The sequence below is a fragment of the Haliaeetus albicilla genome, chromosome 13, assembly GCF_947461875.1.
Source record: "Haliaeetus albicilla chromosome 13, bHalAlb1.1, whole genome shotgun sequence".
Classification (NCBI taxonomy): Eukaryota; Metazoa; Chordata; class Aves; order Accipitriformes; family Accipitridae; genus Haliaeetus; species Haliaeetus albicilla.
The window spans coordinates 41408762-41433285 of record NC_091495.1 but is presented as its reverse complement, the minus strand read 5'-3'; the positions used below and the strand labels follow the sequence as shown (position 1 = coordinate 41433285).

Below are 24524 nucleotides of genomic sequence, written 5' to 3'. Positions count from 1 at the left end.
GCCCCCTGAAATCCTACCAGCTGTCAGTTGTCACTCTGACGTAGGTTTGTGCAAAGGTGAGTTTCTAACACCATTTAAACATATTACTTAACCTTTTGCAAGAATCACAAGCTACACACACTACCTGCCTACACTGTCCATGCACACTGAACACTCCCACAGTAAGCGTCTATGTAAAGTTCTCTGTTCCTACTTGCAGTCCACTTCAGAAGTCAACCCAGAAAGGAGCACTTTAGTTCTGCAACAGAAATAAGAACCCAAGTAGAGGAAATCTGTATTAGCACACCCATCCCTCAGTTCTTCCAAAGCATCAGGGGACCACGTGGAACCAGCCCCTGGCACACACATGCGTAGGAAACCAGCATCCCTAGGTCAAACAAGGACAACATAAGGGAACAGTTGGGATTTTTGCTCCCTGTTGCATGAAGAGGGCAATACATTTCATTACCCATCACTTCGTTGCCACTCTTCTGAGAAATGTTTAAAGGTCTCTGTAAACTCATTATTGAGGATGAAATACACAAGTTTAGGCTCCTCCAAGAATGTTCAGCATAACACTTACCACGAAGTAAAAGCCAATATGGAAAAATGATTTCAAGAGAGAGCCAAAACCATTTGACAGATACAATAGAAATAGCACAGAAAAGAACTGTTGACATTTCCTTAGGATTCTTTCAGAGCTAAACTTGCAATAACTATTGATTTTTTGTTTTCTTCACAAGTATATATACATTATTTAATACAACTGAACAGTTTGTAAACCAACTTTCTTGTGCTTTTGAAACATTGATGCCTTTTGGAAGGTTGAAACCTCTACTGAAAGCCTCCATTCCATGTACAAAGCCTAAAATACTGCAGCTTAATCTATACGAAAGCAAAAACTAAATATTTTTCTTAATTGACAGGGTGCTCTGCATAGTTTTTAAAAGTTGACATTCATTGTGCTCCACTTCTCCCTACAAAAAAATTAACTTTTTTCTTTCGCTTCTTCAAAAAGGAACTGTTTTGTTTTCCAAAACTTTGTTCCTTGTAAGTTCAAAAATCTTCACATTAGGCCAGCAGCCTTTTTAATTTAATAACGTCACTCCTACTGTGGCCCAAAAATCAATCACTTCAAGGAATACACCAAGAAAATTCAGCATAAACAAGTATCAAATAATCTTCACAGATAAGTAGTCAGCTTACTACCCTATGCTGTCTGAAAGGCTTTTATAATATTTACGTATCTTAACAGGAATATAGATGTTTTTGTTGGGAAGAATTCAACTGTGCTGTTATTTACACTAAAACAACCATCAATATTTCAACATAAATATTCATATAGCCAGTGTGCCAGTCTTCCCCACCCTCCCAGGCAAACACCAAATCATTATACAGTTGAGATTCACAAGAGATATGACAAATATAGATCAGAGAGCCGGGGCGAGGAGCTCGCAACGTCTCCTGGGGGTCCCTGTGCCATCAGGGGAGCGCGACATCCCAGCCTCGCTCAAACTGCTCACGAGCTCCGCGAGACTTGGAAGCCCCTGAACAGTGGGCTCAGCATATTAAAATATAAAGTATTTGACTTTAAAGACAATCTCTGCCCGTTGGTTTTACCAATCAGCATTTCTTAAAGGCTTTTCTGCAAATAGTTTGAGACTGAGACTAGTGCCGAAAATATGCTAAAATTCTGCGTGCTCTGTTAGATGGGAGGTAAAAGCTTTTGATATTTTCCAGGTATGCTTTCCACAGTGATTTAATTCAGGCAGGCAGCTACATAAGGGAAACTGAGGCACAGAGTGCTGAAGAGGCAGCCCCAAATGCAGAACTCAGAGGAAAAAGCACTTACAGACTTGAAGGATTCGGTCTATAGAAGAAAAAGGGGGAGGATAAGATCAAACAGTTTACCTAATAGCATGGATCACAGTTGCTTTCTACCTTTTCACATTACACAATCCATCACAGCTATTAACAAGAAAGTGTATTTTAGCCACTGGTAAAGGTTGATATGATTAAGTTCCAAGACCCACTTGCTCACTGCCTTGTTACCTGTGGAATCACACACATCTGTGCAAGGCTAATATGAAACACCTGCTCATCTCTGTAGCAAGATTTTACTCACCTGGCAAGTAAAATAACTGTTGAAAAGATGACTTTGCATTTAACCAGACACCCCCTGCCCCCAGGCCTGTTTCTGCCCAGCACAGCAAGCTCTGCCTTGCCTCCTACCTAAAATCAACTTTGTACATATAAGAGGAGCAGAAGCATCGCATGAGGTTCCTGCTGGGGTGAAATCTCACATCTCTCCTTTGACTTTACTCCCAAAACACAACCTCTGTAAAGGTCCTCTCAACATGGAGCCAGTAAGAGATTTCTTCTAGGGCACCAGCAGAGCACTGCTGTTAGCCCTCGCTCAGCTTTCCTCTCCAGAACAGATTAATAAGCTGCTGCACACCACATCTTGTTACTGAGTTCAGGCCTGTATGTCTGTTTTCATGTACTTATTAAGCTATCTCATGTGGATACAGGTAGAAATTTACTGTGCGTGGCAGATCTGAATGCAGGTCTTTAGAACCGCACAACCGAAACCTTAACAAGAAGTTCACACAAACTATATTCTGTGCAGCTTTAACAAGCATCCCCTTCTATCATGTACATCAGTTAATTTAACTCTGAACTTTCAGATGCCACAGCACAGAATTCTACTGCTTCATCTACACCCCTATCCATCTGTCTTAACTGTCTGTCATTTACATTATTTATCAAAGTCTGACAGTGCCCACAGCACTCCACCAAAAACATATGCTAAACCAACCAGGCCTTGCCCAGACAAGCTTATCATCTAAAAGACCCAAGACAGGACATGAGAGGAAAGCCAGGTGTGCCACAGAACATCTGGCAAAAGATATGGGACAAGACAAATTCACTGCCTTTCAATTAATAAGCCTAAATGTATTATACTAATAATCTAAGACCTCAGGAGAGGTCAGGGATGCTCACAGTGAAGGGATGGCTCCCTGAAGCTTTACCTGTTACTGCATCCAGGTTTCAAACTAATTTTCCTTGCCTGAAATACCCGACATTTCCTGGACGTACTATCCAGGGCTATTACTCAACATTTTCTTTTGATGGTTATTGCCAGCAGAAACCTGATAATGCACACCAATCACACTGGTCTCACATGTTGCTATCCCCACTTCATTCAGCTGCCTAAAGGTTGTTCTTAGTAGTAATGTACCTAAGGAAGTGCAAGCACAATAAGCCGTAATGCATTTAGATAGCCCCATTTAGCTCAAACGCAGTTTCACCTCTACAGAAGTCTATTTTCAAAGGGAAAGTCAGAGCAAAACAGAGCTGCACAAATCCTGTCTGAAATTTCCCAAGAGAGTGCAATTAGGATGCCTTTACTCAGAGCCATTTCAGTGTGCTGCAATTATTCACCAAAAACTTCATCGAATGTGAATAAAACGTATCAATTAACTGCCATCAACAAAAGATACTACAGTGTGTAGGTATGTAGCTACTCTAGTATCCTCTTGTTGATAGCAGTTAATATGTTTTATTCTATTTATCTACCTTCACTGAGGCATTAACTGATGTCTAAATGTTTCTACTACCTCAGAGAGAGGCCACCCATCAAAAAAAGCTAACTCCAGACTTATTCAAGAGTAGTCTTATACCTTAAGAAGGCTGCTTTATCTATGTAAACAAGCACATAAGTAGATAGGGATGCACGCTTTACACTCTATTAGTACACTACAAGTTATTTTAATTTCTACAGTTCTAAAACCAACTACATTTCCAACCTCGATGAATTTAAGCAAAAAGACGACTACACGCTGATCTACTGGACCAGAATGAATTTCAAGCACTACTTCAAAACATATTTGCATAGATAAATATAAACTAACATGCATTTGCATCTCAACAGGTGCAATTCCAGTTATTTAAAGACTAAGGCCTCCTTATTGTGGTGTATTTTAAGAGTTACATGATTTAGGTACTTACTTCTAAGTGTGTAGAAGGAAGTTCTTTGCCAAGATCTGCCCTTACAAAGCCCCACAGAGCAAGTGAATGAGACTGTGGTAACTGAGCCCCCCAAGCAGAGCATGTGACTACCTTCAGGTGAAGGGATTCAACCCCTAAAACTAACCTAACCCTCCCCTCAGCTGTGTCTTACCATCCAGCTGCTGCAAATGTGGGTTTCTGGGGTTTTTTTGGTTTGGTTGGGTTTTTTTGGTTTGGTTTTTTTTTTTTTGTAAATCAACATGAAAATTCTTTGCTAAGGCAACAAGTAACTGTAGACTTTCTTTCAAACATGTATTAATAATCCACTGCTTCTACAGAACATTTTTTAGCTGCTCTAGAAAGCACAGGACAGGCTTAAAAAACCTCTGTGTTTTTCAGAAGGCTTAGCACCTCTGCTATTTTAACCTTGAGGGTTTCACCCTAAGTGTTTCCAACTCTTCCGAGTCATTTAATGCTTTGCAAGGAGAGCAGAGGAGGGGATAGAGAAGTCATCTTGGCTATTAGGATCTTGTAGTAAAGTGAGAGTCTCAGTTCCTGTTATGATTTCTGTTTTTTTTTTCCCCAAGTGAAAAGCGCCAGAGAACTTTTACACCTTTAAGGTCTCCAACACATAGCCAAACAATGAGAAATGCATCACTTCCACAAAGTTTCTAAGAAGTCAGTCTGTGTGGAAACAGCAGAGACTGACAACCAAGGGATGATACAAAGAGAAGGACATTGTCTCCAATTTGAAGCTGGAGAATGTGGCAGGTTCAGCTGGAAGCACAGAAAAAGCCTATGGCAAAGACTGGATTGGTTGCTGCTGCAAGCAGGCCACTAAACTTAAGCTAATTGTTGACAAAGGCACTCGGGGTTATCCTGTTTTCCCCAGCGTCTCTAGTTACTTCCATTTGCTGTTGGTTCCCAAGCCCTGCTACAACGAGTTTTCAATGAAGATTCACAAAACAGGGACAGATTCAGTTCTAGACTGAACTATGAATGCGAACAACCAGCAGGTCGAGCGCATAACCTGAGCCAGACTGCAAGCCCTTTGCGACTTGGGCTAGTGAGAAAGTGAACTGTAAATCATTCCCAAAGCACCTGCAGATAAACTGTAAACTAATTAATATCAGAATTATTGATGCACAGCAAATATTTTGCAAAGAATTTATCTGAAACTCTGTCACCACTTTACAGCATTGATTTATAAATCATTGAACAAACAGTGGCGTGTCCAATAAATACTTTATGAACGTTTGCCAACAATTTATCTTACATAATATAAATACATTGCAAATAGTGCAATGTTTGAGTACGCTGTTTATAAGTTACAACCTGCGTACCATCAACTACAGTTTATAGAAACATTCACTCCTTTGCCCAATACAAGGAATTTAAAAAGGAATCTGGCCCCACACTCGGGGCATAGCAGTATGAAATACAAGCCTTGCCTCTGATTATTCACCGATGCTAGTCTCTACTACACCTCTGTTCTTATTATCAGCCAAGCATCTTTGCTGCTCCTGCTGTGCTTTTCTTGAAGCTTCGGAGGAGTTCCCCATAAACATGCGCTATCTATATGCTCCTCCACCTGAGTTTAAGAGGAAAAAAACTCCTTGACGCTGCTTAGAGCCTTTGCGGTTGGCACTGTTCTCTTTTTAACTGACTACTAACTACCAAATGTTCCTATTTCCAACACTTCTTACACCCAATACTGTGTTCACATGCTCTTTTGTATGTCTGCATCCATCTGCTTTCCCTTGAATGATCCTCAGATAAAAAGTTTTTCAGGCAAAGATTACCTTTGTCTCACATTCTCTATAGCAGCTACGACTATGGACCCTGGATCCAGGACTGTGGTCATCTGTGGGGTAAACACAAATATTAACTCAAACGAGGTCTGATTCATTTTCTTATTACCTCTCTTAAATGCCCTGTGCTCCAACTTGTCTGGCTACAGAGAATACATGAGAAATACACCTAAATCTGTCAAACTTTCTTCAGGTCTGCCATAAGCTCAAAAATGTCCTATAGGTACACATGTATCTAGAGGAAATCACAGATCCCAAGGTTTTAAGATCAGAAAGTGCTACTGTGCTCAGCTTGTCTAACCTTCTGCAGAAGGCAGGCCAGCAAATCTCGCCCAGCCTGTGATCCTGTGGTTGCTGAAACCTCAGGAATTTCTCATGTTAAGGCACCGGGCAGCCAGAAAAGGCAGGCTGTGAACAACCTGATTTAACTATGAAGTTAACTCTGTGTTCAGCAGGAAGCTGATCTAGATGACCTCCAGAGGACCTTTCCAACCCATGTTTTCCTACTATTCTATGATTTAATTTGGCCAGCCCTCTTGCTTTTAACAAATGAAATGTCCAAACGCAGTTAAGTTCAATCTTTCCCTGAAAATTCAGCCTGAGTAGAAAAGCAAGTCACGAGATGGTGACTTAAGATACATTTTGCTCTAAATTGTTTGGACATGCATTTTTTTTAAATTTTTTTTATTTTTTCCAGCAGAACACTAACATCACTGTATATGCTAGCCTACTCTCTTTTTCAACTCTATATCCCCGGAGGACTCTGGAGGAAAATGCTTTATTTTTCCTTCTTCATCAGCCTATCAAGATCCCCTAATTCCTGCTGTTCTAAGAACACACTTTTAGCAAAGAAGAGTGCTTCAGATCACTGGGGAGTCCAAAGCACTGATTGAAAGTCACGAGCTACCATAGTTTTTGCATTATCAAATCGATTTTGCTTGCCTTTTTAATTCGCAAAATATCACTGGGGGGTGACAGGGAAGGGGGAAGACACAGAGGGCTTGTTTGACTTTATTATTTATTTCTGTTTCACTTGCACCAAAAGTTATCACTGAGACCAAGGTTCCACTGGTGTAAAATGCTGGGCTTAAGATGCAGGGTCTGCGCCGAAAAGCTCACAATTGAAATGAGACACGCTAACAGCTAGGAAGAAATTAAAAAAAAGTAAAGTGCTATTCCCAAGGCCATATAGTAAAGCAGTAGCAGAGTTAGTAGCAGTTGCTAATGCAGTGAGCTGTCTCTTAAAGGCCACTGCTTCACCAGCGACAAGGCCAGCCATTTCCTCCATAGCGTCCACAGGAATGGAACAGGAATAAGATCTACTACCTGGCCCGGTGGCAGCTGATCATCTGCATCTTGCCTCCGTGAGAGGCAGTAACTCCCGAGTTACTCAAGGCTGCCTTGCAAATGCACAATGTTTCAGCTGCTACTGAATTTGGAATGAGATTTCTTCCTTTTCTGCCCAATTTTGGACACTTCCTAGAGGAAAAAAAACCCAACAAAAATTACTAAAAGAAGCCTGAGTGCATCTAGCAGCTTATTTGTAGCCATTTAGAGAACTTGTCTTACCTGTAGTTCAATCACACAACAAAAATAAACAAGAAATTATATGTATATATTGCTCGCTTAATTTTTCAAGTCACCTAAATAATTGCCTAGGGTGATGTATCTTAAAGCCACTGAAGCTCACCGTGTCTTTGAAGCTAGCAGATAATGTTCACATCCATCTCTGCAGTTCACTGAAGACCTCAGAAGTGCTGAGCTAGCACTGGAGGGCTGCTTGGCAGCGACTTTGTGGGAGAGAACCCTGTGATCTGCCTGGCTCAAATGTCGTTTTATTTTTGCCATACTAGAATATGTCTTAGCATAGTAATGACAAAGGTGTAATGTATCCCTTGACTCCAGTAATGACTGATATAATTCTCTTCTGTAGACTAATTTACTTTAACCTGCCTACATATTATTAAAATGCCAGTCACCAGGGCATCAAAGCAAATAATGGGCATTAAGTACTAGTGAAATAACTGCACAAGAAACAAATGAAGGAATATTTGGTACTGCTACTCCACTTAGGACCCAAAACTGCTACGTTTTGGGGTTTCCTTATTTTGCATTTGACCTATCTACTTAAGTCTTTCTGTTTAACTCTTCTACCGGTATGGAGTTAGGTTGGCTGTATTTTTAAGGAAAGGGCTGGTTTATTATTTGCCACTGATAATTACATGTGCTAAAATAATGATAATCCAATCTCATCTTTCCAGTGATGAGCAGGACTCTGTGGTGATCAGGAAGAATATTTTCTGCTCTTGCAGGGCACTGGGGAACACATGTCCTGTGTCCCTGAAATCTGTCTTTCTCCCCCTGTTTTCTGGGCAGCAAGGAGAGATTTTAATTCTTGCCCTCCAGCAAGCCCAAACTCAACACAGTCTGTCAGAGCCTTCTTTATTGCTCTTAATGTTTTGAGGAAGGCATTCCAATGCTTGTGCATGGGCAGTAACATCAGACAGGCAATTTCTTTTTCTTAATTTAAGGCAAGGTTCCAGCTTGATGGACTTACAGCCTTGTCAAACCCCCTTTCCTTTATATAGGTTTAAAAAAGTGACGAGTGACATTTAAAAGGAGACCAATTGAGAGAACCACCTAAAAATTAATAACCTTCAATATGTAGTACATTAGACCCTTAAATCTTCATGCAGCTTAAAAATATCTATAAAAGCACTAGATCTCCCATGTACAACGTGCCGAATTCCTTCAGGGACTTTTTCCAATGGGGAGTCAAGATAAAATTGTGTTTATCAATCTTCAGAACACTTTCAATTCATTACGGAAAAGGGCAGCTTACTCCAAAAGATTTCTAAATCTTAGAGCAAAATATTGCCAGCCTTGGAAATAATTCTGAGCAGCAGACTGCTTTTACAGGCTCTCTTTCCTTGGCTGCAGATCCTACCCACGGCATTATCAGGACAGTACAATTTCAGTGCCCTACTGACATCTGCAAGACAATTATTAGCTAGAGAGACAGGCAGCACTCAATTTTTCCCAAAGTCTTCCAGAACCTGTTATTTGGTCACATCAGTTGTTGTCTTTTGCACAGCGCAAAGTTCAACGGCTTTGGTCTGAAGGTCAGCCTGATTTTTTTCTTGCTTGTCTGGATACCGCACAACCATGAGCTCTCACAGCAAGACAGCAGCCTTCTTTGGGAGCTCTGTGGCACTCAGCACTGAGACACTGTGCAATGACCATAAAGATGCCATCACAAGCAAACGTTCAGTAATGAGTTCTCTTCAGTAACGCCCTATTTGCTGTCTGCTAGGAGAGGAATCATTAGGGACACTGCAGAAAGTTTGTATTTCTTGCGTCTTACCTGGACGTCTGGTGAGTTGCTCCATCCTCCCTTTCAGAGGAGTCGCTTCCCTCACAAAAACTGTATGAAGAGGAGTAGAAAGACCTTTCCTAAGAAAAGTTCGGACGTATTTTTAAGCTGAAGTTGTAACATAACCACATGATTCCAGGAACTGATGCTTTAAAAACAAAAAACAAATATGAAACTCATAACAAAAGACTGGAGATGAACATATTACAGTCTTGGGTTTTTGCATTACAGTTGAAGAGCAAGTTTTTTACCAAACTTCTTTGGCTTTAATTACAGCCATAGTAGTTTTAGTTCCAATTTCTGTTACATCTAGAGTCTCACATAGGCTTGTATAGAGAGCCGTTTTAGTTTGATCATCACAACCAACTAACATTAGCTCGGGTAGCTCAGTACACGCTGCAATGACTTCTGCTTTGATCTAAAGCAATCCATGACATAAATATTTAGCTCTTCGTGACCTTTAGCACTTAAGTAAGGTATAACTTCATGCCTTCAAAACATTCTTGGAACATTACCTCCTTAATTGTCAAGAATACGAGAAAAGTTATAGTGTTCTTGCCCAAACTGGCATCCATGTATAAAGAGCAGAAGCCCAGCGACGTTTCAGGCAGAAAAGCATGAATTCATCCAGGAGACTGTGCACACAGTAGTATATTTTGTTCTCCTTGGGCAGCACAATTCCCAATAACTGCAAAGAAAATCTGTAATCCGAGTCTAATGCCAGTTCTGAACATCCCCCAAACCAATGCTAAAATTAAGTGATTCTGAAATCAGGGAATGAAAAAAAGGGAGTTTGTTTAAGTTTACCTTCCCTTTCAGTACTTACAAAGTTACTTTTCCCACAACGTGGGGGGAAGCTGCATTGATGAAGATATAAACGGAATTAAAAAAATGAACAGTTATTCTCCAGGATTCACATGACCCCAGCAGCTGGAGGGTTAAGGAAAAAACATATAAAAAGACAGTAAGTACTCCCGCTTGACATAGCCTTCTCTGGTTTTGCTAATATCAAGTTGGCAGATACATAACTGCCCTCTTAAAAACTGAACCAGAATTATACAAGTGTCTTTAATGAACCTTATAATAAAAACATTACCATTCTCATCTTCTAGGAGCATGGGAATGCCATTACACTTCCGATGCTTATTGAAATGTATTCTACTGCTGATCTGGAGCCCACAGGAATCAATGGGAGTTCTTCCATTTTCAGCTCAATAGGCTGTGGGTCAATGTTTTAAATTCAATTTGAAGGAAACTAGTGTTTCAAGCAGCTTTCTCCCTCCGTCCGTAGCACTGCTAAAGCTGACAGATATCAAGATGTCTAATAGAGCTGTAAACTCATCACCTAGCCTTTCACTCCATTTTCTTTTCATTTCCTGTCTAACACTTAATTCTAAATACATTACCTTCAATGCATCAAGTTGACTTTGTATGTCCATGTTTCCCTGCAAGCTGCCTAGCACACAGAATGTGTACATCCATACATATTCCTCCTTTCCTTTCAGAGAAAAATATGTAAGTTTTTCAGGCGAGAAACAGAAGACAATATAATACCGTATATGTGATACAAGACTCAGCACCTCCAGAAATTCATTAAGCCCTTACCTTATGGCCAAGTGTATTTCTCATAAAAACACCCAATATAAATACTTGAAACAATCACGAAATTCATTATGCCCTAAACCCCGCTGTTGTATTATTCACCCTCCAGTTAAAAATTTATACCTTATGTTCTAATCTGAATTGGTTTACCTTCAGCTCAGGGTTTGCATCTGAAAAGCCTGCCTTTGGATAGAAGAAACAAAAAAAACCTTTAGTAAAAGAAGGTGGCTGCTTCTCCCTCTTCCCCTCCCCCAGGCCCATGTAGGTGTTCTGATAAAATTACCTCTTAACCTCTTCTTAGACAAGCCAAATAAATTGAGCTTCTTCACACTCAGGTTTTTTTAAACCTCAGAACAATTCCTCGAGCTCCTTCTAAGAGGCGAGATAGAGGTGAAACAGGACAAAGCATTGTTCCCTTAGTCCACTAAGGGAGAGTCACCGTGTCACACATCCAGAGAAATCATTCAAACAGTAGCTTGGCTGTGGTGTCCCAACCACAAAATAATATGTTTATTTTTTCCACCACTTTTTTTGTTGTCATTTTATTGATAAAAACTACACAAAAACTAACTGATCATAATAATTAATTAAAAAAACAAAAAACAATGTTACACATTCTCCTGTGTTTTAGAAATTGTGTCAGCCAGTGAGTTTCACCAAATACTCTTGCTTTAAAAGATTTTCCTTCTGATCCATTTCAAGCACATCATTTCCATTTTGGTTCCCAAACGTCCATTAATTTTGCTTAACAAGCACCGCTGGACTGTAAATATGAGAGTCGTTACTCCGTTGCATGTTTTCCCCTTTTTTAGAGCCCGAAAAGTAATTATAGTGTCAACAATGAAGCACAATGAAGATAGTAAAAATCAAAAGCACCCTCCATAGTGTACAGCCTGTGTCTTAAATGTACATGCACCCAAGTTTCTTTGTTTCTGCTGCATCAATTGCCAATGTCCTTTTGGTTCAACATAAGCTTTAATGCCCATGTCTGAAGTTTGAAATATTAGCGCTTGACCACTAAAAAAACAAAAAACCAACCAAAAAACAAACCCCCAAAAGAAAAAAGAAAATATATATCTATCTTTTGTTTGTTTAAAAAGAACAAAAATATTAAACAAATCTTTGAAGAGTAATAAACACTTAATAAGGAAACATGGCTGACCCATCCCACCCAAACCCTTGCCCTCCCCACCCCCTCTATTTTTACCTGTGGTTCTCCTTCCCTGGAACCGTGCAATGTAGAAAAATCAAATATACAAACAAAACTCTTAATCCATCCCTTTATGTAGCTAGAGTGAAATCTATTTTTTTTTTTTAATAAGAACTTGACAATCTCTCTTTAATATTTACATTGAGGAATTTGTTTGAAAGTTTAAAGCAAAGAAAATCCTGAAGTTCTCAGTGTGTACTGCAAGATAGCATTTCCACAGTCTGCGGAGTTTGCTTTATCCCCTTCCCTTTGTCTGTGTTGGAACATTTGTAACTGGAATGGTAGATTTTAGTTTCTTGCCCTGGTCTCTTCTGAGATGAAAGGTCCCCCAAAAGAACTCCCCACTCCGCCCCCTGAAGAAGTTGTCGCCATCGTTAGTTTGGTATTCTCTCAATGTAAATGGCTGGAGCAGCCGAACGCGCGATTGTAGCTATGAAGCTGTGGTCTCGACTGAGTTCCAGGTTGGTTGTCTCAGCCTGCTCCCGGGACATGGTATCGTACCCCTTATTTACATGGAGAGGCTTATGAGCCTGGCAGTATCCGATCACCGGTTGGTCATAACTGTAATAGGGTAAAGTCTTCATGTGGTGAGGAACCTGCACCAGAGAAACAGAGATCAAAAGAGAAAAACATGTAAATAATGTGCTTAGTCACGCATTGGTACAGCATGTATTGCAACGCAGCCTCAAACCCACTGGGTGCTCAGCGCATCCGCGTTCATTGCACAGCTCTCGCAGCAAGATAAACCTTTGAGGCTTCTAGGTTGTCTGCAGCACGTGCAGATCTCTCTTGAACGGGACTGCGGACATTCGTGACAGTCAGTGGGTCCCCACTCGTGGACGGATGTTACATCTGCTGGAAGCCTACGTAATCACAGACTCGCTCCGGCCCTTTGCAGTGTGCTGAAGCCAGATTCGAGGGGGCTACTCTCCATTTCGGTGACTACGTTTGTGGGCAGAGTTTCAAAGTGGTCTTGCGTGCTGAATTCTGACCTCTTTTGGACAACCAGGCTACGAAGGGTAAACTGGAAGCTGCTGGTAATACAAACCTTTTAAAAACTGGCCCTTCTTCCAGTGCCTCAAAAGGGGCTGAGCATTTCTACAAAACTCAGACCAGCCTAAGCACGTCAAAGGACTGGAAAACCTGGCTGCTAGCATGTGTAGCTTTCAGCACAGCTGGAACATGTGTTTATTTCTTCTATGACAAAGCTGCTTGCCCAAGGTCACGATTTCCTGGGTTCTTTATCTTACAACCTCACCAACAGAAACACTATCAAAGCGGCTCAGCTGATGCTCGCTAGAGCTGAGCAGATCTACACCTTGTAAAAATGGTCATATATTTGAACAGTGTGCAAGATCTATCCTGAATCCCATCTCTCTTCTTTATGTAAATATTCAGAAACTGCCAGCCCCCCACCTTCTTTTTTTCCCATAAATGTTCTAATGCTTGCAAACGTTAATCCCACAAGTAAATATGATTTATGGCACAACATCAGATACAAATCTTTGCAGATAATTTTATCATCTGCAAGAGATGAGCTGATCAAGTAGAAAGAAATATGCTCTTAGGGAAAAAAACACACACTGCAGGAGATACAGGCAAGAGTTTATTCTAACACTGCTAGAAAACCTCAGCTCATTACAGCCGGAGATATCCTACACATAATTCAATCTTGGAACAAATGCCTTTTTATTTTCCATGCCGAACTTTAAGTGAAGGCTATAGAGCTAATTTATCACAAATTTCCATTGCACGGTGCACTTCATTCAAAAAGGTATGAAAAAAGCAAAGGCATTAAGACTAATTATAAGTTTTGCAGGGTTGGAGTTCCTCTTGCATTTGGATCTCCTCAGCAGTTAGATTCCTCCCCCTGCTTCTCTGCAGAACGCTGGAGAGATTCCAAAACTCTTCCACTAGATGGAATTCAGCTGAAAACGTCATTTTACGTGACAGTTGAATGGCAAGAATGCAGAAGACAAGCTGCTCAGTAGAATTTGATGGGACAACTGTGCTCACTTGTGGATCAAATTCAGCCACAGTGCAAGAAACTGTAACTCCCTTTGGATACAGTAATATCTATGCCAATTTGTATCAGGGCTTGAATTTGTCCTCAGCCTTTAAGGCAGCTCTTTATGATTCCATAAAAGCCAAGGACTGTTTGTGTTCTGGAGAGTTGAGAGATTGAGGTCCCGGCTTTACAGCAATAATACACAGTACATTAACCACCTGAGTCCTGTATGCAGCACTGTTTGCTTGTTTTCTCCCCTTCTCCAAACAGGAGTCAAAAGGATCAGGATCTCAACAACATCCCTAAACGGTGGATAAACACGCTTCCTTTTCAACTATTTCTCAGTAGTTTTATAGAATCTCTCGCTTGTTTTCACTTAAAAGTCAGGTTTGCCTGTGCCTGAAATCATATTAATAAGGGTCGCTGTGCCGCGCGTGTAGAGGGAAGGTGGATATTCTTTGTCATTGTAAAAAATAAAACAAAATAGATATATCAGGCAACCCATGAGATTAAGGAGTTGCAGGTTAATACGTAGAAAGCATTTCTAGGATAATGAAGTCCAGCAATGGATTTGCACCTCCCTGTTCTCAGGCCTGCCTCTTGTACTACTCTTCCTCTTCCTCTTTTGGGTGCTAGATCCCATTAAGGGAATTTAAAAAACTAATCACGTCAAATGACCATAAGAAGCATTATCCTTGAGGTACCACCAGTAAAGACTGAATGAAGAAAGGCCACCAGCCACCCCCTCCCCAGTTAGTTCTTGTGATGCCTCCAGAATCGAGGTAACAACTGTACAAACAATTCAAAAAACCCTTCCTGATCCAAGTGAAAGCCTCCAGAGGACTGTCCCCACAAAATGGAGTGTCCTTTCCTTCCCTGAAACTACTTCTCTGAAACATAACGTTGCATTTTCAGAAAGACGCGAGGGATCAGTTTTCATCTACAGTGAAGCGACCATACATGAAACCCAAGCGCACAAAAGCTTTTTCAGGACACAGCCTTGACTGCAGAAACTATTGCAGATGTGGGCACAATTGTACCACCACTCAGTTTGGTGCAAGTAAAAAAGATGGAAAATACTGATGACATTGTTCATTCTAAATAAAGCTGATACTATTATATTTTTTTTCTGATTCACAGATCAACAAAACATATTTAAGAGCATCTAAGTTGTTGAAAATTAATTTTGTAAGTATTTTTGCTTCAGGTTCTGAAGTAACTTCTTTTTTTTGTTTCATTATTGCTATGGAACTAATGCCTGAAGATACTGAGATGTGACCTTGGACAAGTCATTTTATGAGCTGGAAAATGAGAAGATTAAGTCCTGCCCCTGCTTGCCCTTGGTGACTAGAGCTCTTTGAGGCAAGGGCTGTTTGTGCAGGGACCAAAACAACACAGCTCTAACCTGAGCTGGGGCCTTTCAGCTGCTATGGCCTCCTAGAGACAAAAAAGCAGATGACTGGAGTGAAAAAATCCAAACAGGTCACTAAATACCTCAGCAAATAAATACAGACTCCGGGATTCTGCCATCTCTATCTCAAGGCATTTTCCACAGCAGACACATTTTCCTCTGACTAGAAAGCGGGAGTAAGGCTGAGAATTTACCTGCCAGCAAATCAAAGGCAGGGCCAAGAAAAGAACTGGGATCCCCTAGCACGGTGTCCTTCGCTATCTCCTCCATGCCACTCTGCTGCCACTAACCACAACCTTTTATGCTACAAAATTCTTTAAATTTAGTTTTGGAAAAAGTTCAACTGTAAATGAAGATAAAGAGTTGCTCGCACGGAAACACAACAGATACAAAACAAAACTCTTTTTTCATATAACCTGTCATAACAACTGATTCGGTTCTTGGCTCCGTGTGCTCATGCAGAGTTACGCTCCATGACAGCACAGTCCAGTACAGCTAGTGGAGCTCAGGGGTGGGACACAGAATGCCAAGACGTTTACTGGCAGATGATGCACGTGTCTGTTTACAGCATTTTCTCAATAATTTCTGTTTTTGTTTTGAAAACCAAAACTGCCTAATACTTACATGAAGGATGAACACTTTTTGCAGCAGGAAAAACATAAATCAACAAGAGAAGGAACTCCAAAGTCACTGGTGTACATGTGATGGACATTTTGGTTTTAATCCATGTATGGCACCAAGCAGGATTGTCTTCTGCTATAATGCCTTACAGTAAGTGATCATACTGTCTATCCACTGTTGCAGATAGTTAATTAAGTCAACGAATGAATCCGTACTCCATTATGCAATGAGCTTACTGCCTTATAAGTACTCTAAGTGTTCAGTGCGGGTTTTGGACTAATGGGCTGGATTAGGCAGTATTGACTTCTGAAGTCCACACCTCTGTAGATCTTCACTCTAAATGTAATAAACATCGCATCTTAGCAGCCACACACTTCAAACAAAGGTTCTATTACAAGCAAAATTTACATAAATCTCCAGCTACAGGAGGAAGATTTAGCAGTGGAAGTTTAAGAATGCAAATCTTCCCTTTCGCAGTCGAGTTGACATTGGAGAGGTTAACAGCTCAACAGCCTTGCTGCAGCGTAACAACTCCCTTCAAAACAACCTCGACTAACTTGAGTTTACCTGAAATTCAGTGGAATTGGCCTGCATTAAAAAGGTATTCCTCAACATTCGCTGTCTACATTTCCTTTGACATTCAACAGTGATGTTCAGTTAAACCCTTAGTCGTTCCAACATGCAAATACACGTATCCACATTCCAATTCAGGCATTTTACACCGCACTGAATTTTATCAGCAGGTTTACTTACTCATGTTAGAAATATTGGGAGGTAAATTAGCTAACTTATTCTATCCATTTCTCATTATTATTACACAAGGAAGTTGTATTAAAAAAAATTAAATTATAAGAATTCAGCTTGGACTTCTGCTTCTCATGGGTGCAGCCATTAAAACCTAGATTTTTATCAAAACATCAATAAAAATCTGTATTCTGGAACTTAAAAAGTATGTCAGTAAAGATGAAACCCTACCATACAGCCACTGAACTTGGTGAGCTTTAAAGAATATTGGATTGGGGCCCAAGTGAATATCAAGTGACGTTGTTTCTAAAATACTTTTCTCTCTCTACCGCCTCTCATAGTACGTTAAGACACCCTCATACACTCTTAATTGCTTGCACTGCCTCTGAACAGGACACTTTAGTCAACTTGAAATTTGGTCCTGATATGAACGCTAAGGTATGACACCCCTCTACCAAGTAACGCCAAGAGAGTTCAACAAAATAACAAGTTCTTCATACTGACTGCGACTCCTGCTTAAGTATTTTCTTCTGTGCTCACAGCAACAGCCTTATTGCAGTGAAGACTAGTTGAGGATCAGACAGAGATTAACTCTCTTGTCTCACTCAGAATCACTTGCAGTTCAGCAAGATCTAATCACTAGCAGTCCCAGGCTGAAATAATTTCCTGGTAAACTGTTAAATCAAATTTTGGAAACACACGTTTTCAGAACAGATCTATTCCATGCTGGAAATATTACGAGTTTTTTCTTTATGCTCACTTTTGAAGAAAGATCTCCCACCATTCATTATCCTGCAGAGAAGGAAATTCTTTCTTGAGAAACATAAATGGCCATGGATGTCTAAGTGACTCACTACCAGAATTATCAACAAGCAGACAGAAATGTAGTATTAGGAAGGACTGACAATACTAGCACAGTTTCTGGGGTGAAGTCCATGGTGGGATGGAGTGCACTTTATTTTTTTCCCTGAAAGGAGAACGGTGTAAGGGCACAAACTGTCACAGGATCCTCAGACAAGTAACTGCTTTGGCAAGAACCTAAAACCTGGAGCCCAGCAATAGAAGTGATGTACTTTCTGAGAACCAGACTGTTTCAGCTGTCTCAGTCTGGGTACCTTGGCTTTATACATTCTCTGTTTAGACACTGCAGTTCATATGTCTTCAGTTCTGTTGCTTCTGTTTTCAAAGAGAAGAAACACTCTGTTTTTAAAACTAAAGGCATGCTCCATTCATCCTGATGGAAAATGTGATAGGACAAACCACCACTGTCTTGCAGTAGACACATTTTCCTTCTAAAAAACAAAAATGAAGCATGAATATTCTCAGGCAGTTGAACATTATCTGGTTTCACGTTAGCTGGTACTCCATGATCCAGGTAAACTGATTTATGTGTAAATACTTGCCTAGTTAATGACTACATGATTAAATTACACGCAAGTTTAGAAGTTGTCCATATGTAGTGGAAACTCAGAGTTACAAAATATGGAAGCTGTGTTTTCTCATTAGTGCTAATATTTAGTCTCAGAACACCATGACTTCATTGCTGAATTAGCATCATAGCTGTTGATAAATCAAATTCAGAGTTCATTTTAAACCCTCTCATAACTTTGAGTAAAAATAAGCAAGATATACTATCATAGCTTTACGATTAGTGAAGCACACAGCTTCACCTTAGAGATAGATTGATTAGGCACATTAGGCAGATATAGCTGGTATAAACAATTTCAGTGGATTTCACGCTGCTGAAAAATCACAGTTAACAACCCTGGAACATCCCTTTGGAGTCAGCTCAGAAAAACAGTCCTGTTCAGGAAAATGCACAATCATACACCTCCTATTAAACCCATTAAAAGGGACAAATGCAGACACTGAAGTTAGTTCAGAAACATGAATGGGTGTATGTCTTTTTCTGCTTCCAATTGGAACAAACACAGAAGTGCCTGGCTGCTTTTTAAAACAAGCCTTTTGTTCTGAAATTCATGTTTCCTAAGGTAACTCTCATATTGACAACAAAATCAAAATCTCGTTTATTAAAAAATTCAGAACTCAGAAATCGGAGTGCTCTGCTATAAGGTGGTATCAGGTTTTTATGAGTACTGTTTTTACTGCGGTTGTCTGTGTGACATCTGAGCAAATCAAGAAAACTGTCAACTTGATTTTTATGTGAAGGGTCTTCAAAATCTTTAATTAGCCCAGGTTTTCTAAGAGTTACAGATCCCACTGGGAACTCTGCCTCAGGTTGGGATACCTACATTAGGCATGAAGCATTGAGCAAGAGTCTTTCGGTAGCTTGAATTGTAGGTGCAATTCCCACAATCAATTTCCTGCAATTTCATGTCCAATTTCCTTCCCGCTCCAGACAGAAACCACTTCTTTGTCTCCTCTATCTATTTCCTACCAAATCAGATTAATGGTCTATGCAGCTCCCATGGGAGATGAGAGAGACAAGAAGGAAGACGACTTGGTCTGTAGCTAAAGGTCCCACACTACATGGTACTGAGCCCACTGCCCTGAAATCATTAGCATCGTGACAAGAACCACCAAGCCTGTCTCTACCAGTTTTCCCCAAGAAATCGAGGACATACTGCTAAACGTGCACAGAGGGCTGGTGTTCCACAGGAATGCGTAATACTGTCGACTCCCAATCTCTTGCATGCTTGCACACACGCATACAAACTTGCATATATGTTCTCAAGTTGAAGTGCTGCACCAAGTAAGCTTTTCTTCTAAGTAAAGCACAGTATCTCCTTTGAGTCACTCCTCTGCAGTCTTTTTTTTCCTTGTCTTATGCTTATGTCTGCCGTAATAGTCCTATAAACTGATCTTATGAGCATCCTACATCTATTTAGACTTGGATCCTATTGGTCCAGCTGGAATTGTGGCTAACGCAGAGTCCTGCCAGTCACTGAACTACAGCTGTTGAATACGATTTGGACCAAACCGGACAATGCATTTAGCAGACTGCAGTTTCCTAGTCAAAACAAGCGGTGAGCAGCCAGGACAAAGACTGTTCTCCTAAGCAGAACTGAGAATTAAATCAAGGTCTTTGGAACCAAGCCTGAAGTCTTCTGAAGGATGTAGGTGTTGGGCACAGGACAGCTTCTTCAACATATGCAGTGGAAGCCTTTTCTGTATCAAAAATTAATCTGGAGATAAAAGACTGTGGTTGGCAGGTCTCAGACCATGTCCTAGTAAAAAAAGTTGGTATCAGTGGAAATTTGGAGCCAAAATACTACAAATGACTGACAGGTGGGTCATTAATCTTACTCAATTCTTGTATTTCTGGCTGGGAAAATGGGATCCCAAAATTGACACAGACTGTCAGAAGAGAGGTCTTAGTATGAAAAACGTAGAGAAACAACAGACAGGAGACACAGGGCAGAAGATAGTGCAGCCATCAGTTACTTTTGCGTGTCCTATTAAAGCTCATAAAAAGTTAACCGATAATTAATAACTACAGGGATTAAACAAACATCATTGTATTAGATATGATTATAAGCATATTAACCTAATAAATTATATGTCATGTTAATAAGAAACTTATGGATATATAGGACTATATAACACTCTACAAAATTGATTGATTTCATATAAAACAAAGTTAATTGAAATATATCTATTAATTTCTTATGTGGGATTAAAATATTCACCAATTTTTTAAACCATCTCTAAGCTATGCAGGGCATGCCATAAAGACAGAATTTTATGATTCATTCAGTCATCCTTGCAGAGTGTATTTCATGTTTTAAACCCCTATATAACATCACCCTGTCAGTTCCACTGACACTGTGAACTGGATTTTAAGCTTTCCTTTCCTTCCCTACAGATAACTTCCTAATCCTTCTATCCAATCACACAAATGCCTTTCCCTTTAAAACCAAACCTCTCGATGGACTGTTTAACTAAGTGTGCTTTTCTAGAGATCAGGAGAAAAATCATGCACACCCCACTGCTCCCTCTATGGGCCGATTTGATCTTTCAATCAGTAAATGAAAAGGTTTCCCTAAAGGAAACTCCCAGAACGAAGAAAGTCTTCTAAGCCTTGTTATTGTTCCTTGGGCAAAATATTTCTTTTAAATTGCTTTATCTGTTTTTTATGGAGTATCTGGCTCCCGACAAAAAGGCCCACTGATGAAAAACTTCAAGTGAGATTCTCAGTAACCTTCGATTTTTCTGCCGTGGAGGACCGATAAAATAAACAAACTATCTAGATATTCTAATTGGAAAGCCACTAATATTGCTTTCAGTGCTATTAGGAAAATTTCCTATAGAATTCAATAGGCATAGAAGCCCGGTGGTTCAGAAAAGCTTTTACATTGCTTAGGGACAGAAGATCAGTTTTTGAAAAGCAATGCAGCACGTTGTAGTAGTTACCTATCTAGATGTAAAAGAATCCCCTTGGGTGCTTCTCCATATCTTTGGGTGCCTAAATACACATACCTTCAAAAACGTAGTCTCTTCTAAGGCAACCCAGCTTCCATTAGACACTTCAAAAAACTATATTCTCACCAGGAATTTCTGCTTCCTATGCATTGCATTAAGAGCTGCAAAGCGTAGATCATTTGTACCTAACCTATCAGGACGAGGCAAAGGTCCGTCCAGCCGAGTCTCCAAGAGACCAAGAAGAAAGGGCGGAGCACAGGTCACCAATCCGGCAATAACTTCCGCAGAGCATTCTCCTGACCTCCAACACTCCCAGCTTTAGTTAGCTTTCTAAATTGCTGGCATTTCAGGCCTGAAATCCTATGGAGCTGGACCTTCCAGTGTATTTAAGAGCCTGAAGCATCCTCACAGGCCCTAGGTCCGGTGCCGCATTTGGGAAACGGAGCACATTGCGTCTGTCGAAAAAGAATTATGACAATAAAGGAAAAGGTAGAGTTGTTTTTCCATGCAGTGATCATAAAGATGGCAACCTGCTCCATCCATTACTCACAATAAATAAGTACAGTATTTAATATGAACATCTGATAATGTTGCTGCCACAGTGACAAATGGAGGCACTGGAGAATGAGTGAAATAAGTCTTTGTCTCATATTAAAAAACTGCCTTTTCATTAGATCTGCCTAGAATTTATAGTGTGCAAAAGAGCTATCCAGAAATTGATGGTTTCTTTAAAGATTTTTAAATACTATTTAAAGTTGTACAAGGATTCTGTACATCAAGAGACCAAAAATGTACGTCTGGAGAAACGTAACTCAAATTGCACAATATTTTGCCCTTAAGGCATGAGTCGGTATAAACAAGGCAACACGATGGCTTATGATTAAAACCCACACCAGTGCTAGAAGAAAGGGATACTGGGTGCCTTATCAGACCAACAAAAGAAATGAAAGTTTTTCCTTCTATGTTATCTAGTTATACTATACCCAAAAGGTTCTGGCTGGAGTCACATGACAGTCTCAACCCATTTCTGATTAAAAAAATGCTTAGAGCCACATTTATAATTGGCACTAATTCCACTTAATATGGCAATATTAAACATACAGATAGTATCCAGCCCCTGCATCCCCCAAAAGCTATAACATGACAGAGTCCTCCTCCTCCTCTGTCATAATTTAAAATTCAATGCTCAGCATTATGGCATTGACCTAAGAGAGCAGATAATTTGTTTTATTTTTCAGTCATCTCAAGACAAGTCGAAGAGGTCCTTCTTTATGGAAAATGGGTGCCAACGAAAAGAATAACTGGCAGAAAAAATAAAGAAAAAAGATGCTCATGCTACTGTTGTTTCACCTGATCTGGGGATCAGATGGTCTACATCAGGCCATCAACATCCAGAGCTGTTGATCAGGAATGTCTTTAAAAGTAGAGAAGCAAGCAAAGAGTCACAACTGTCAACTGAGCACAAGTTCAAGGAATTATTCATCTCTCCCGAGAAAACAGTGAGATAAATTCATTCCAGTGGGAGAGAAGGAAACCGCTAGCACTACAGACCTTCTCGGACACGGGAGGGAGCTCCTATTATACCGAATGTCTCAGCAGGATTCTATTCATGGGAAATGACAAGATTTTAATTGCCTCCACTGTCTCCTAGCAGAGGAATCAGTGTGTACGGTGGCACAAACATACTGGCAAGAACATTAATCCAGTAGCAGAAGGGACAGCTTCTCCTCCTGATGTGCGTATGTCACTTCCATTAGCACTGATGGGAGCAGCGTGCCTACGCCGAGAGGAAACTGCAACCCCCTGGTTTCCAAGAGGTACCGATATATGACTCATATTGGGGTGAGGATTTATATAATCACCATCTTCACCGAAAGGTTGAGGAACAGTCTCTGCATCTTGCAGCACCATAAGTTAAGGTCGAGTAGGGCAGAGCTAGAGGGAAATGACTATGCTAGGTTGAGGGAGAGAAAATAATTCAGGGATGAGGATGAAGAATTGGCAGGGGGGTGCCTAATTGTGGGTGACACGCTGCCTGGTGCAAAGGCCGGAGGAGCCGGTGTCAGGGCTTCTTGAAGGCAGCGGCTTTAAGTCAGGGCGGAGCGGCTGGAGCGTGCCCTGACCCTGGGAGACGGCCTGGCTCAGAAGTGATGGGGAATAAACACTCAGCTCTTTTCCCAGCTTCTCTGCCAAACCCACTGAACGCACAAACTGTGATGGGAGAGCAAGTTAATTCCTTAACTAGCGTGCTAAGGGGTGATGCTGTTCAAGCCAGCAGCTCCAAGGAAAATCTATCTGCCTGAACCTCAGAGGCTAGCAGTCTGCCTAGCTATAAATATATTACCAGTAGGTATAGCTATGTCGTTCACCCCCGCCCACCTGTGTCAAAACAAGACACTACAGAGCAACACGAGGACTTTAATTAAAGCTCATAAAATGCCTTGAGACCCTCGGATATGATTACTACAACTCCCCGCTGGATTCCTAAAGCCTCTCTTTACTGTGACAGGGCAAGCATATTCTGCCATTGCTCATCCGTGAGTGCGTGACATGCAAAGGAGGGATGCAACAGCAGCATCATTACTGCGTTCTGAACAGACTCCTGCAACGGCAAACAGGAAGAACAGAAAAGCAGGGTAGGGATTCGCACAGTACACAGTATTAGAAAATCAATAACAAACATGGGTTCATGCTTCAGTCATGTTCTATAGAATCTTTGTATATCAGAGATCAAGCAAGCAGAAAATTAATGCAAGACTGTCCAGCATTGCAGGCAAGGACATTTCACAATGATAGCATTATTTTTTAATACTCTACAGAAAACAAATGACTTTTTCATTCCTCTGGGCAAGTTTTATAATATGCAGGGAAATCATCAGTAAAGACCTACTCAGATTCCCTGAGAAAACTGGAAGAAAGATGGGTTAGAAAATATTCTTGGCTTAGCAATCTTTGCTGCTACAAAACCAAGCGGATCAATTCAATCACTCCATGAGAGCAAAACCAATGGAAATAATTATTGAGCAACAGTAGTTTAGAGATACTTTTAAAGCAGAAAGGAATGTCTGCATGACACTAAAAAAACCCAACCCCAAACAAACCACATGTTAAATCCTCAAAAAAGCCACTATCTAGCATGAGAGGAGAGTGCAGCAACTACACAGAAAAAAACACTGAAACACCAGAAGCTGAGGTTTAGTGGTCACCCCGCTGAGAACTGGCACGGAAACTACATGGTCAAGATGGTTAAGAAGTAGAGGAAAGGACAGATGCTCCAAGCTGTCTTTTCTCTGTGGAGATGGAAATCAGCAAGTCGTCTTAATTTTGTCCTATTTCTAAGCACCAACAGTGAGCCGCTCCAAACATAGGTT

The 24524-nt window shown here is 40.6% G+C and overlaps 1 protein-coding gene across 2 annotated transcripts in view; it reads right to left on the bottom strand.

Annotated features, from left to right (window-relative positions):
• Positions 1–11252: 11252 nt before the first annotated feature.
• The window catches only part of LRRTM4 (leucine rich repeat transmembrane neuronal 4), a 576595-nt gene continuing 563323 nt past the window's right edge, over positions 11253–24524 (bottom strand). For both annotated transcript variants that reach the window (XM_069801084.1, XM_069801085.1), the window contains one exon: positions 11253–12582. In XM_069801084.1, coding sequence (XP_069657185.1) covers positions 12361–12582 — 222 coding nt within the window. In that variant the 3' untranslated portion in view covers positions 11253–12360. The remainder of the gene's footprint in view (positions 12583–24524) is intronic.